This window comes from Bidens hawaiensis, unplaced genomic scaffold, assembly GCF_021521415.1.
Source record: "Bidens hawaiensis isolate Kalapana, Puna unplaced genomic scaffold, B.hawaiensis_p1.1 tig00059927_1, whole genome shotgun sequence".
Taxonomy (NCBI): domain Eukaryota; kingdom Viridiplantae; phylum Streptophyta; class Magnoliopsida; order Asterales; family Asteraceae; genus Bidens; species Bidens hawaiensis.
Genome location: NW_027500797.1, coordinates 10,086 through 26,432, shown reverse-complemented (window position 1 = coordinate 26,432; position 16,347 = coordinate 10,086). Strand labels below are relative to the sequence as shown.

Below are 16,347 nucleotides of genomic sequence, written 5' to 3'. Positions count from 1 at the left end.
TGAAGGGGAGTAAAGCGATATGGCATAGCATATCTTCTTCCACTAATATTGGTTGATTTTATTCTATTGTCATATGGGCTCCTAGACTGTTGCCTTGATTTAGGGCTTCTAATTTTGCATCTTTGTTTATATATTGATAGCCATTCATTGTAATTGAAGAACCTTTGACCATCACAAAATTGTTATTTTTTACAAGTTGAGCTTGAAAGCAATCAATCGTGTCTCATTAACCATGATTTGCGACTATATATATTACAATATGTATCTGTTAACTAAGATAACCAAATAATCTAATAACAAGGAAATATCTATTGCCATAATACAATATATTTACTAACAGGCCCCCATAGTTTGAGCCGTAGCTGGACGCAGGCACAAACAGGATCGAAAACGAGTAAATAGCTGCTTTGATAATCCCTTTGTAAAGAAGTCAGCGTATTGGTATTCAGCAGGAACATGTAACACACGAACGTCTCCGATACGAACCTTTTCACGAACAAAATGAATATCTAATTCCACGTGTTTAGTTCGTTGATGTTGAACCAGATTTTGAGATAAATAAACTGCTGAAATATTATCACAATAAACGATTGTAGCAGTACGCGTGACCACCCCAAGTTCAAGTAAGAGATTACGAATCCAGCTTGTTTCAGCGACGGTGTTAGCAACACCTCGATACTCAGCCTCAGCACTAGAGCGAGAGATGGTGGTTTGGCGTTTGGAACTCCACGATATGAGATTGTCACCCATAAAAACACAGAATCCAGATGTAGAACGACGTGAGTCGGGACATCCTCCCCAATCAGCATCAGAATAGGCGGTGAGTTTAGTGGAGGAGGATGGTGAGATCTGAATCCCGAAATCCATCGTTCCCTTGACATACCACAAAATGCGACGAAGAAATTGTAGATGTGGCTCTCGAGGATCATGCATGAAAAGACAAACTTGCTGTACGGCATAACATAGATCGGGACGCGTGAAGGTCAAATATTGTAAGGCACCCGCAAGACTTCGATCTAAACTACCGTCGGCAACTGGTGGTCCTCTATCATCACTTAACTTAGACCCGATATCCACCGGAGTAGAGGAGGGTTTGCAGGCCGACATGTTTGCACAACGTAAAATGTCGGCAGCATTAAAATACTGCGATAAAAATAAGCCACCGTGTTTCTTGTCAACCTGAATCCCAAGAAAATGGTGGAGGTCTCCGAGGTCGGTCATCGCAAATTCTTTTTACAATGTGGAAATAAGCTGCGTAAAAGCCCATGGTCCGAAGCAGTAAGGATGATATCATCCACATATAGTAATAGATATGCCACTTGAGATCCCTTCTTGTAACAAATAGAGAGGTATCGCATACACTACTCTTGAAACCACAAGTAGGAATAAATGTAGCGAAGCGATGATACCATGCACGCGGTGCTTGCTTTAACCCATAGAGAGACTTTATTTGTCACACCCCAACCTAAGGCGGAAATGTCGGGGCGTGATCCGATTGCTCACAGCTCGAAGATACAATCATAAATAAAATGTGACAATATCTAATTAATTATTTTAATTCAAATGTACACACAATAATCAAATACAACAAAACAATTCAATTAAATAAATACAATCAATTAAATTTAAGTTTGTCTTCAATATAACCTATGGTCTTGACTACATATCGATACTTCAAACTAAGCAACCTGCATATGCGTAGAAAATGGAGTTTGTCAACAACACATGTTGAGTGAGATGATCACCAATTTTGAAACATTAAATAATAGCATATATATATATAGTTGATAAATGATAAATGCGCAAACCAACCATGTGATAATAATCAATCGAATCATAACAAACATGCATATAACCAAATCGTGTGTGCCAATGAAATCGTTGCCAAGCGAATCGGGCATTGATTACAATGACTAAGGTTGTCGTTTTACCTTTGCCAAGCGAATCGGGCTCCGGTTATTAAGACGGCCGTATGATCATACTAATGAGAACCCTCTACAAAGGGATATGTTGGACTTCTCTGAAACATTATCAAGTAAACAATTAAACATATAGCAACTAGCAAATAACATTCAACTGATATTCACACAATGATTATATTTGCGATTTTGTGTATATATATAGATAGAAAAAATGAATAAGTACGCATATGTCCCCAAAACGTTTGAAAACAGTAGATAAAAAGGGGAATGATCAAACTCACCTTAGACGGAAGGCAAGTGATTAATAAATTCGACAAACGAACTAATGATTTAAGCGAGTCGTCCAATACACGTCCAACGAGATTAATGATCAAAATCTGAAACTTTGTGATATGAAACTATAAATAAAAATGAACTTAATTCCGCTGGAATCAATCCAAACGGATGAGTAGAACTCTAGTTATGTTGATTTTAATGTTTAAACGAGTCGAGTCTGACCAGAATCCGAACTTCGAGTCGGGAGTTGGGTTTTGGTCAGAACCCTTAAAATTTAATTACGAGAAGAAAAGTCTTCTGGACCGAACATTGAATCCGACCAGAAGTATGAGAAAACGAGAAGTCAAAGTTGTTGACTGTTTTACCCTTTATCGGGTTTTAAAACCATTGACCAGTCAATACCCTTCAATCTTAGAAATTGATTGAAGGTTATTGACTAGGGAATATGTATGAACAATTTTACAGTTTACAACTTACCCAGAAAGTGAAAGGATCAAGAGATATAACGAGTCAAATATCAACGTACAAGCAAAGTCAAAAGTCAAGGCTTGTGTCTTTAACGAATATGCAAAAACCGAAGGGTTTGAAAATGAGCAGAGGTAGGTGACGGCTGGAGGAGATGTATTAGGGTTAGGTTAAGGTTTACAGCAGGGAATTATGATGTGTTTATATAAGAATAGCTAAAACGAACCAAATATGGGCTTTTTGGCCCGTTTAAGCAAGTATATGCGATTTAAAGGAAAGAATCTTCGATTTATTCACAAAGATCTGGTCTTGGACAAGGGAAAACGAATTAGGAATGGTATTTTAGTTGTATGATGTTTACTTGGACCTTAATTCACTCTAACATGCCTAAAATAAACGATTTTATACCTTAAACGAACTAGAAAACGAACTAAGGCTTAAACGATATGTGTAGGTACCCCGTTGCACCGCGCGGCCACCTAGGGTTGTCCCGTCACGCAGCTTCCCGGGCCACAATGGGGAAATTTTTTATTTTTTTTTTGCATTTTTAGTCCCTGTAGTTTGATATTTGGTCCATTATTGAACTTTTTATGTTTTAAATAAGGATTTAGACATTATATAAAGTATGAGGGGTATAAATTGAACATTAGAAACTTAAATATATTATTTTTGTTTAATAATGAAAATCTAAATTATTCCCGGTCGGTTTAAACGTAAACGAAAAATCCGAGATGTTACAGTCTCCCCTACTTTAGGGAATTTAGTCCCGAAATTAAGGAAAACCAAAACATAATCGTTTTGAAAACAAATTAAACTTTTAAGGAAAATATCATAACGTAGAACTTCTTAATAACCGAAGCAACGCTTCAAATGGTAATCCGATAAGGGCACTTATATATAGGATGTACCAGCGACATATCCACCATGTCCTTATAATTTCATCATTCGTACCGTTACCCAAGCTACCTTAGGTTCTAAATCATGACACATAATTATACGTATTATGATTTCCATGCGAGGACTCGGATAATTATTTTCGCGACCATAATTACTCTTATCGTCGGATGGTTCGTATAATTCGTTTCATCATGTGGGTTATAAAACATTTAAAATCATCACTTTGTAAGAAACAAACGTTTTGAAATAAAATTTTTAAGAGAAAACAATTGTCTTGATAATTTTAAATATAATTTCAAATGATAATTAATAAATGTTCTAGTTGAATTAATAAAACCGTGAGATTTCGAAAACCTCTTTTGCTTTTAAAAGTAAAATTTTGAAAATTGAAGAAAATAGATTTGGTGAAACAGATGTTATTGTGATAATCGAGATTAAAGAAATGAGACGGACATATAAGATCCTAATAGATTAACTTCGAGAAAGGAATTTTACTCAGGGAATGAATTACGCAAGGGTTTATTTTATAACAAATAGTTAACGACATGCGGAGTTGTTAAAGATCGTATTTTTTAGGAATGAAGTTCTTAAGATCGAGAATATATAGTTAACGAAAATTTTTGGTGAGTCGAGTTTAGTTAATTTAAGTACTTATGAGTTTAAAGAGAAGTTAATATAAGGTCATAGCTTTTAAAGTTGGTGATTTTTTAGATTTAGATTAATTCTATTAAGATATTCTAAAATATTAAAATTGTTAGTAATTTAAATATTAATGATAATACGAAAATATACTTATTTGAATTAAGTTGTTTAATATATTAAAATGGGAAGCGGATATTCCCGAACCACCGAGATAGTCCTATTCCAATTAAATCTTTAAGATTAGATAAAATATAAAGTAGGTAATTAAAGATATTAAATTAGATTAAATTGGGAATTCGTGGATTTTTCTTTTTTACAAAATCGTTATAAATATTTGGGAGTATGTAAATTGAATTATAGATAATGGAAATTTAAGTAAATAACAAATTTTAAATTAAAGTGAAGCATAAAATAAGATAAATGCGAGACTAGAAATGCATGAACCACCATGACTATTCTAACACTACGAATTTATCATTTAAAACGTTCAAGATTCTCAAAAAAATCAAAGTAGGGAGTTGAAATTTTTACGATGAAGGTTCAATCAAAAGTCAATTTAATAATAAAAGTTAAATTAATTAATGGAAAATTTTTAATTTAAAAATATAAATTAAATTTAGAGAATACATAATTTAGTTTAATAATAATAAAATTTACTATAATTGAATTTTAATAATAAAGATTTATAAAGTGAAAAATAAGTTGTGAAAATCATCATGATATTGAGAAAAGCAAGAGGTAATAAATATTTATAATTTTAAAGTTGAGGATAAGGATTTAAATGTACTTAGAAATTTATAGTTTGAGGATATGGATATAATTAAGAAAATATAATTTAAATAATATTTTAATGGATATGAGTTAGTATAAGATTTCTTGTTCGGTGTATTTAGTTTTGTTGAGATTGGCGGTCGTTTGGTTAACGGAATATAGCAGCAAACTCCTTGTCGATTCTAGTTGCAGCAAACTCCTTGTCGATTCTAGTAGTCGAATGGAAATCCCGAGAAGTAGGCAAACGACGTTGATTACGATGATTTCCTAGGGAAGACGTTCTACGAGGACCAAGGATGAAATTTTTAATGAAATGATGGGTAAGTTGTAGGAATGAGTTGATATGAAATAATGGGGATGCGTATGTATATGTATTAATATTAGTGAAGACTCAATGATGAGTCAATAATTAAAATAATATATATGAGTTTGAAGCATTTAAGTAAATAATGTTTTATAAAATTTTTCAAAAATAAAATAACCAAGCATATCAATCGAGTTGACCTCCGACGAGCTTTCCATGGTAATTTGAATGGCCTAACTAAATAAAACAACATAAGTTTGTGAATTGGCCTCCCATGAGCGTTCCATGGCAATTTGTTGGCCCAATTCAAATAACGAGTAATAAACAATTGAGTTGGTCAGCCCATGAGCGTGTATATGGCATTTAACTGACCCAACTAATTAACGAATTATCAAATCAATGGAGTTGTTCGGACCCTGAGCGTTACATGGCATTTAACCGACTCAACTAAATATCGAATTAACGAATCAAATATAAATAGTTGGTGTATCTCACGAACCACTCCGGACGATACGTTCCAACCCAAAATCAAATCGAAAATGATTTAAGAAATGAATAGTTGGAGTGCCCATGGATTTCCATGGATTTTTCACCCAACTAAGCATTTAAAATAATTTAAAACAAAAAAGTTGGAAGTATAACCGTTTAGCCGGTTATGTTTACCAAGTAACCGTTTAGACGATTACGGGTACCACTTGAAGTTATGTGGTTGTACGAGATTTGTCACACTCCTACGCTTCAAGGTGAAGAAACAAAACAAAACACAACACGGGAATTCTTAAGGAATTTCCCACAATAAAATATAATCTACCAAAAATTAAGAAGATTTAAAAATATTTTGAAAGTTGAGGCATAACCTCGGATAGTAGTGGATTTAACCACCGGGCTTAACGTTTCATCACAATCAACACCCACAGTTTGACTTTACCATTAACCACCAATCGAGCCTTGTATCTTGCCAATGAACCATCGGCAAGAAATTTGTGTTTAAACAACCACATGCTCCTTATAACAGGGGCATCTAATGGTCTCGGTACAAGCTCCCACGTATTATTATCCTATAGAGCTTTGTATTCAATGGCCATGGCATGGTTCCAGTTCAGGTCAGAGAGAGCGGATAAGTTGGACTTAGGAAGAGGTGAAATTGGTTGTTGAGTAACGGTAGAGAGATTGAATGGTAGCTTGGGTTTGGTGATACCGGCCTTGGCTCGAGTGAGCATGGGATGTAATGGGATCGGGGATGGGCTTGAGAGTTGGGATACAGTGGGTGAGACAGGAGGGGTGGGCTGGGGTATAGGTTGAGTAGGTTCTGGGAAGTTGGATTGTGGTGGGGTGGGCGTTATTGGGCTGGTAGGAGAGTTGGGTTGGGTTGAAGATGGGGTATGTGGGCTGGGATATTGGAAGGGAAATGTTGTAGGTGGTGTTAAAGGGGACGGGCTAGGAATAAACGAAGCATATGATTTGGGTTCGGTGAACGACGCGAGTGGAAACCGTAATTCATCAAAGATTACATGTCGGGAAAAAATAACCTTTCCCGTGGAGACTTCAAGGCAACGATACCCACCGTAGTTGGCGGGATAACCAAGAAAAACACAAAGTGTTGATCGTGGTTCAAGCTTGTGCAACCGGGTAGCAGATGTGTTTGGGTAGCACGCACATCCGAAGACACGAAGATGATCATAGCTTGGATGTCGTTTGTAGAGAATTGCAGTGGGTGTGTTGTAATCATGTAATTTAGTAGGAATGATGTTATGTAGATAACATGCTGTATGAATGGCTTCAACCCAAAAATTGGTAGGGAGAGATGCATGGACCAAGAGGGAGAGCATGATGTCGTTTAGACGACGGATCATGCGCTCGGATTTCCCATTTTGTTGGGAAGTGTGTGGGCATGAAAACCAAAATTGCATACCATGTTGAGAGGCAAAGTCAGAAAAGGTGTGGTTATTGAACTCTCCTCCCATATCACATTGGAAAGTTTGAATTTGCAGATTAAACTGTGTTCGAACAAAAACATAAAAATGGGTAAATTTGGTGAAAACTTCAGATTTAAATTTTAAAGAGTTGACCCATGTATATTGGGTATAATCATCAATTAACACCATATAATATTTATAACCCGCTGTACTAAGCACAGGAGACGTCCATAAATCACAATGAACAATAGCAAAAGGTACCATAGTATTCGTAACAGAATAAAAAAAAAGGAAACGTTTATGTTTAATTAATTGACAGGCATGGCAAACTAAAGACCCATGGAGTTTATTACATGGAATAATGTTATTAAAAGAAAGAAAATCCATAACAGGTCAACCCGGGTGTCCAAGCTGATCATGCCAGAACTGGGAAGTAGTCGAGACAAAAGTAGAAGCCAATGAGTCTTTAGTGAAGGGATAGAGATCCCAGAGCTATTGTGACGACTCAGGAGCATGCCATCCTGAAAATCCTTCACAGAAAAACCGAATGGCTCAAATTCAACCGAAACATAATTGTCTATTGAAAACTTACGAACGGATATAAGGTTTTTTATAAAGGTTGGATTATACAATATATCTTTAAGTTGAAACGATTTAGACGAGGTATTAATGGTAGAGTGACCCGAACCGAGGACGGGAATGCGATTGCCATTACCGACTAATACAGACTCTATAGGTGAATACGGAGAAAGTGTAGAGATTATACCTGGGTCTGCAGCAATATGGGATGTGGCCCCTATATCCATATTCCATTGATTGCCAGGGGGTGCCATTGCCATAGCTTGAAAAGCTTGGGCTAAGTGAGTGGGCTGCATCACATCAAACTCAGTTGTGGGCTTGGGCCGAAGGAGCAGCGTGAGATATTGAACCAGCATGAGCAGCTGGTTGAGCCGGAGCTGCATGCTGTGGGTATGTCCATGGGCCAGGCCAGTTACCTTAGGTTGGGAAAGGACATGGTGGAGGATACCAAGCCGGCCCATAATACGGATAAGAGTTATATGGCCCAGGTCCATTACGCCCATGTTGGGTATGAGTGTTACGGCTGCCCCATAATTATTGTTATGATTAAATCTTTGGCCATGACTTCCAGAGCTTTGATTATTACCGAGTCTCGACCCATTACCACGAGAAGCAGGTTTACGATTAGTGTTGTTGCCTACATAGTTATTGGTATTGGGTCGTGGCCCATTACGGCTATCATGATTGTACCTGGGCTGATGGTTACCTTGGACAGGAGCATCAATCGCCTGGAATTTGGCAAGGGTGTCACGAGCTTGGTGGCGAAGGTGTTCAGATTCAAGCATCTCACAAGCCAGTTCCCACGTGGGCATTTCTTTATTCAACTGAGAACCCACATTGTCGTATTCTATCGGTAAACCACGAACCAGTTGAAGTACCAAACGACGTTCATTAACTGGGCATTCAACATCGTTTAGATGGTCGGCTAGAGTCCTAAGACGTTGGCAGTAGGCTTCAACTGATGGCATGGATTTAAGGGTAAGGTTGACAAACTCGGTTTCCAAGGAGGCCGCACGGGGTCCATTGTTATTAAGAAATATGTTCCGAAGGCGAATCCATGCTTCATAAGCAGTGGATTTTGGAGTAAGAACACGACCCAAGATTTTATCTGACATGGTACCGTAGATCCATTGTAGGACTACGGAGTCGATTTCCAACCAGGAAGGGTAATCAGCATCGGTTTTGGGTGGCAGGTCAGTGCCATCGATGTGAGAGAGGACCCGATAAGCTTGTGCGTGCAACTGGAATAGTTGAACCCATGAGGAATACGAGACCTTTTCCCCGTCAAGTTTCCGGACCTTTTGCTGGATGTTGGTGACTGAATAAACAGGGTGGAGTTGCTGCGGTTGTTTGGGTGCTTCTTTGTCTCCCATCGAGATGGTCAAAAACTAAAGGAGGGATGATGAAATAACAGATTGACCGAGGTCGATAGAAGATGACTACGGCTGAGATTGATTAGGGTTTCGAGCGGCTGCGCTCTAATACCATGAAAGCAATCAATTGTGTCTCATTAACCATGATTTGCGACTATATATATTACAATATGTATCTGTTAACTAAGGTAACCAAATAATCTAATAACAAGGAAATATCTATTGTCATAACACAATATATTTACTAGCAGGGCTCATATTTAAATTTCAACGCTCCTTTAGATAAATGAGTCACGCCAGCTAGGTTAAGAGAACTAGTTTAAAGTGCCTATAGTAAGATCGTTTTATTGATAACAAAGATGTTCTTAAACTCTTTTAACTTAATTTTTTTTTTCTTATTCTTCCATATACTATGTCAATTATAGATTTACTAGAAAATATTGATTATGCAAAATCTAGAAACAATTTGTGTCACAAAAATCATACCAAAGAAAAAAAGTTTTTATCTAATTTTATTATAAAATCACTTTAACTCAATGAAAATAAAAGAAATTCATGGGGGAGTCATTGTTTAATTCAATTCTTTAGAAACATAGAATTTACTGACGTTATGATGTATGATATGTCGCATGGTTGCTCAATGAATATAATGTCTATTAACATTTGTGAGTTTGCGTAAATAGAATAAGAATCTAAGTTGTAACCACGGTGTATATTTTATGATTTTGCAAGAGACTCAATATTATTTTTGTTGATATTCTTAAAGTTAGATATGCGGAGGAACTATAACTTTGATTTGACAGTTAGTTCTGCTAGGAGTCGGGTCGTTCAGGTGGTATTCTATCTATTTGGGATAATTCGGTGTTTATTAAACACAATGCCACACGTTTGTTTAACTATGTCATTGTTGAGGTACTTGGGTCGCTTTAATTCGGTATCTAACAATGTCACATGTTCGTTCAGGTTGTTCACTATATTCTCTCAGTCTTCAGCCAGGTTCTTTAATAAATTTATTGCTGAAGCAGTGCATATTGGTATTCCTTTGGGTGCGTTTTATTTTACTCGGGTTGATGCCGGTTGTAAACTATAGAGTAAATTAGACTGCTTCTTTTGTATCTAAGGATTTGTTTAATAGCATTCAAAATATAGACACCGGCATTTTCGAGTTAACCATTGTCGACTATAGAATATTATTCAAACATAAGTTTGTGAATGTTGGTCCAAAACCTTTTACAGTTATAATTCTTGGATGAAGTTGGAGGGTGCTTTAATACGGTGGTTTTGGATGATTGAGATAGGGTTCATAATGTTCATTTTAACTTTGAGTTAAGTGTCATTTTAGTATTTGTGGTTTGTCCAATTACGCAGTTTTAGTACTGTCTTTGAATTTATTGCAAATGGCTACCTTACTTTTCTAAAACTTGCAATTTTAGTATTTTTTTTCTAACTCCGTCTATGTTTTCGGTTAAGTCAAGGGTAAATTAGTAATTTCAATTATTTTATTTATTTTCTCTTTTGAGCTAATTGTCATTTTCATACATGTGGTTTGTTCAACTATGCAACTTTAGCACATTTTTTTAAATTTACCGCAGCTTGATACTTTGATTAGTTTTGGATAGACAGACAAACCAAAAGAGACATTTACATATTACATATTACATATTACAATTAAAAGATAACTAAATACAAGATAGAAGATGAAAAACAACCATGAATTATATAACATATTTTTTTAGCCTTTTGTTCTTGATTGCCAATTTACTTCTCGTAGCTCAAGATCCGAGTTCATCTTAGCCATTTTCTTGCATTTTCTTTATGTGCATTGATTTTTTTTTTCAAAAGTTCGGGTATGATGACAGTAGTTCTTTAACACATCGGAGGATCAGGCCAAATAACAATCACAAAACTTCGCATCCCTTGGTATAACATCAATTGAACTTGTAGATGAATGACGATTGACGAATCACATGGACAAAACAATATATCGTAATTCATTGAACTTGAAGATGAACAATGGTTAGGGTTTGAAAGATCAACGAGTGCGGGGAGGGGGGTTGATCTGTTCATTTAGGGTTAGAGATGATCTTTTAATTGTAATATGTAATGTCTCTTTTGGTTTGTCTGTTTATCCAAAACTAATCAAAGTATCTAGTTGCAATAAATTCAAAAAAGGTACTAAAGTTGCGTAATTGAACAAACCGAAGGTATGACAATGACACTTAGCTAAGAGAAAAAATAAATAAAATAATCAAAATTACTAATTTGCCCCTAACTTAACAAACAAAATAGACGGGGTTAGAAAAAAAGTACTAAAATTGCAAGTTTTAAAAAAGTGAGGTAGCCACTTGCAATAAATTCAAAGACGGTACTAAAGTTGCGCAATTGAACAAACTATAGGTACTACAATGACACTTAACTCTTTTAACTTAATTATGCTTTATTAACATACACAATTTTTTTTATTTTATGTAATTTTTATATTTAGGGATGTATTGTGTTTTTTAAATGTTTTTTTTTTTCTAAAAACCATAGATTTTAGGGAAAATTCTCAAACTAGCCATTTTTAACCATAATTTCCTAGAAATAGCCCAAGACCAAACAAAATACCCAAACTAGATAAAAAATTCCGTCGGATCCTACGGAAACTGATTCTGATCCGACGGAATTTTTTTTACCTTTAAAATCGCGTCACATGTCAACGCATTAATGGATCCGACGGAATTTCTTAAAGTTCCATAGGATCCAATGAAATTTTAGTGGGTCCGACGAAATTCTTCATCTTCTACCTCTCAAACCCTAAACCTCCATAACCAACCATAGTGTAAATCGCTTGGCTTTTCGAAAAGAACACAACCATAGTGTTCAATTTCACTCTAGAACTCAAAATAAAAAAACCCCAAGTTTAAAAATCTAGGGTTCGTCGGATAAATTAAACAGTCGGATTCGACGGAAGCATGAACTGAACCGTCAGATACGGCTATTTATTATTACGTCGGTTTGTTTCATTAATCCGTCCGACAAAACCGTAAGCCGTCGGATCCGATAGAATAGTATGCTACGTGGCGCGTCGGGATAGGGTAAAAATTCCGTCGGGTCAGAAAAGGTTTCCGTCTGATCAGACGGAATATTTTGGCTAGTTTGTGTATTTTGTTTGGTCTTAGGCTTATTTATGGAAAACCATGGTAAAAATGACTAGTTTGAAATTTTCTCTAGATTTTAATATGTGAAATATTCAAATATCTGGTTTTTTATTGAAATTGTTTGCAGCTAGAGACCTCACACTCACAAACTTGCTCCACGTTGATGTCAACTGTTCCTTTCTCGTCCGCTTCTTCCCCATCTTCCGGACGGCTTGTTCAAGCCCGTCGTTGCGGAAGCTCCTGCTGGTCTTTTTTTAAATTATTGATAAAAGAATATATTTATTTATGATAAATATAAAAAAAAGAAAAATATTCAAAACTACATATCAAGTCCATTGAAACGAAGCCCAAACGGATATGACCAGAAACACTAGGCCATCAACGAAAGTGGATAAACCAATCCAAACAAAACAAAACAAATACCAAGATAATCTCTTCAACCTCAGTAACAACCACATCAATGGCTTCCATCAAGCCATTCTCACCACTTTCTTCTCCATTAAATAAGACAATTCATTCACTAAACCCATCATTTTTCTTCAAACCCGTCTCCGATATATCATTTTCTTCGCAGTTAGGTCGAGAAAGAGCACAAGTTGCAGTATCCGTAGCATTCAATCCCAGTGGGAACTTTGACCTCTCATTATATGATGAACAAGAAAGTAGGTTATCCTTTATCATCGTCAGCTAAATTCAATTGCTTTCTATTTTCATTGTGAAATTGTACAAGTATATTTCGTGTTATTTTTGGATTCCTATATGCATGTTACAAACCAATATTAATTAGGGATGTTCGTAAACCATAAAACTGTTTGAAACCAATCAAACCGTCAAGCCAAAGCAAGTTGGTCAGTTAGTTAGTTACTTAGGTTTGAGATTTATATGGTACGCTGCATTTCAATAGAATGCTAAAGTAAAACTATTTAAAAATATAAATAATCGTTTTTGATTATATCGAAACAGAAGGCGAGCGGGTAACAAACTAAATCGCTACTCTTTTTGATTACTTGGAACCGGCCGTATAAATGATTGTGGTTTGTCTTATTTATTTTTTCTAAATATCTAATTAAACTTATGTAGTATATTCATAAACGATCATTATCCTTTTAAATTACAGAAATTAATAATTTTGAAAAAAGCTAAAAAGTTGATTGTTAGTTACTTGCGTTTAACTTTTTCATTTTTTATGTTTTCTTTTATTTTTTTTATCAGTTAAAAGTATTTTGTTGTTAACCATCATTTATTTAATTTTTGATGCCAACTAACGATTTAAAAAAAATCATTTTAAATCGTAAAACAGAACCGCCAAAAACCGGTCAGTTTAGCTTGCCTTTACTTCCTAAAAACTGTAGTTTGGCCTGTAATTTTCATCAAAACCGTCCAAACTAGACAATGCTTCACTGCTTATAACTAGATTTGAGTTAGTTCAACTAAGAAACAATAACTTATTTTAATTATACCAACAGATGTAGAACCAGCACCTCCACCAATGCCTCCAAAAGAAGGTAGATACGAAGTTATCATCAACAATGAGTCGATTCGCCGTCTGGATTTATCTCCATTTTCTGATGATACCGGGATCACAACAACTTCATCCGGTTAGTATCATTGCTTAAAACCCAAGTAACATAAATAGTTGTAACACATTTGTGGTTTATTAATTTAATTGTTATCATGCTATGTACGTATGCTTCTAGTTGATCCAAGGGAATTTCTCGAACGCACGATAGGATTCACGATTAATTATAACCGAGACGATGAACATGATCCTCGAGAGCTATCGGAATTCCCGGACATTAGATTATGGTTTGTTAGACTCGATGCTACATATCCATGGCTTCCTGTTTTATTAGACTGGCGAGCCGGAGAACTTGCACGTTATGCAGCTATGTTAGTCCCTCACCAGGTGTGCTATATGTTCTAAAACTTTGATTAGAGGTGGCAAATATCTAGGATTGGGTTGGGTACAAAAGGCCGAGGTTAGGTCGGGTAACATGTCAAAACTGGTTCTAACCAAAATAGGTTGTGAGCAAATCGGGTTATAATTAAAATGCATCAATTCAAAAAAGTATCGATCAATTTGCTTGGGAGTAGAACACGTTTTGACCAAAATGGGTTTGTCTTGATACGAGCCGTTTTTTTTCAAAGAGAGTATCAGAATGGGTCATCCGCCATATTTGCTTCTATGGCGGCTAATGATGACCAATGACAACTGGGCACCGGTGGTGTTCTTCTGTTTTGTTTGAATTTTTTTTCAACCGAAATTGAAAATTGAAGAAATTTAGGAAGCTCAAATCCGAATCCGAATATGGTTAGATTGCAGTTTTAATATAATAACCTTTTTTATGTATTTGTTATTAGATTGAGTTTGGCTAATACGAGGTAAATAAATGTCGATTACGAGCTATATATATAGCCTTTTATTTTGGTAAAAATTTGTAACATATAAAAAGAATGAAAAAATATAAATTAAAAAAATTGGTGTTCAAAAGTGGTTTAGTGAGTTTTCAAGTATCTTAGTGGTTTTTATTTGAACCAACCCTTATTCTGATTAAACAAACTTAGATTTATAATACTGAAAACCGAATTTGTATATCAATTCAGTTTGGTTCCCGTTTATTCAATTTCAAACCGTATAATGAGCATCCTAGTGTGGGGGTATACTATATGTAATTACATGGCTAAGGTATGCAATTAATTAAAGAATTACCTAATGTGTTATTGATTTTGCAGATGAGTATGAGAATGGGAGTGGTGTTCAATCCTGAGGCATTAGAATTGTTCATAATGAAGAAAGTGTTTATAACATACTCTTGGTTAAAAGAAAATGGAACCCCAAAGCCTAGAGTGAAGGTTAAAGATATGGCAAGGATGCTCGGGTTTGGTATTGGAGACGAATTGTTTGACATGATCGATCAATATCCTAGTTCGTCTCCATAAGTTCTGATTGACATCCGTTTTCAATTTTTCATCTCTATACTCAAAACTTCAGCATGATTCATTGGCAACTTGTTTCATCTTTAGAAGGATATCAAACGAATTTATATAAAAGTACTTTATAATCAAGTAAATGGTGCCTATAACCACAAACTTGATCATTTGGTATTATACAAACACAGTTACACAATGGATGGCCAAATAAAAGGATTACAACATACGGGTGAGTAATTATCTCGTCTTTGACTGTTCATATCGTCAAGTGACTGCATCAAATCCGAATGCGAACCGTGGATGTCCGAGAAGGAAGGTGCGGTCGATGGCTTGGGTTGATACCATCAACACCGATCACAATCTTTTTGTTTAAGCGTTAGTAAAAATTTTCATACCCGTATAGGTTGAAAAAGTAAAGTTCTGATGACTAGCTATCGGCCAAATGGCGGGAGGGGGGGGGGGGGTTGGTTAAGTGTCTTTTAACGTTTAAAATTAGAGGTTAGTTGTTATTATATGTAAAAAGTGGCTTAAAAGTTAGAGATAATAAACAAAACAAAAGGACGGTTTGCCTTTAATTTAATCATAAAATATAGACAGTGTTGACGATTTGGATGGTAATGACACAGTAAAATCTCTTAAGGTTCCAGTTACAAAAGAAAAAACTTTTGAATAAAATGAGAGTTGTGACCAAACTTCATAAATCACATATGCTAAACCCGCATTTGAAATTTTAAGAGAAATGAGAATTGAAATATAGTGAAAAAAAAAAAAACAAAACGTAAGTGGTGGAAGTCCAAAAAGTAAGCCCAACTTTCTTAGAGCATTCCCAATATATCTCTAAAAACTATATAAAGGGAATTTGCTAATTATTTGGTGGGGTTGTGAATGGCTTGAGTATAAATTACATGATGACGAGAGAAATATGGTAAACTTTTTTTATAAATTTGAGGAAACTTTGTTTGCCTATATTTATTTTTTAAAATTTGTTGAATTTGTTGTCAATAGAAAAGAGAAAAAACTGTAATGATAAATATATAAAAAATTATTATTTAATTGAACGGTATTATAAAAATATATTATTTTGCAGTGTAATTATAGTGATAATGATGAAGGACAGACTGAGAATGCTCT

At 35.3% G+C, this 16,347-nt stretch overlaps 1 protein-coding gene across 1 annotated transcript; it reads left to right on the top strand.

The window, feature by feature from the left end:
• The first annotated feature begins 12,687 nt into the window (after nt 1-12,687).
• LOC143602853 (protein CHLORORESPIRATORY REDUCTION 6, chloroplastic-like) lies at nt 12,688-15,304 on the top strand. Its single transcript, XM_077079832.1, has 4 exons — nt 12,688-12,947; nt 13,752-13,883; nt 13,983-14,191; nt 15,019-15,304. The coding sequence occupies exons 1-4, from the start codon at nt 12,746-12,748 to the stop codon at nt 15,223-15,225; spliced, it is 750 nt and encodes a 249-aa protein (XP_076935947.1). The 5' UTR covers nt 12,688-12,745; the 3' UTR covers nt 15,226-15,304.
• The last annotated feature ends 1,043 nt before the right edge of the window (nt 15,305-16,347 follow it).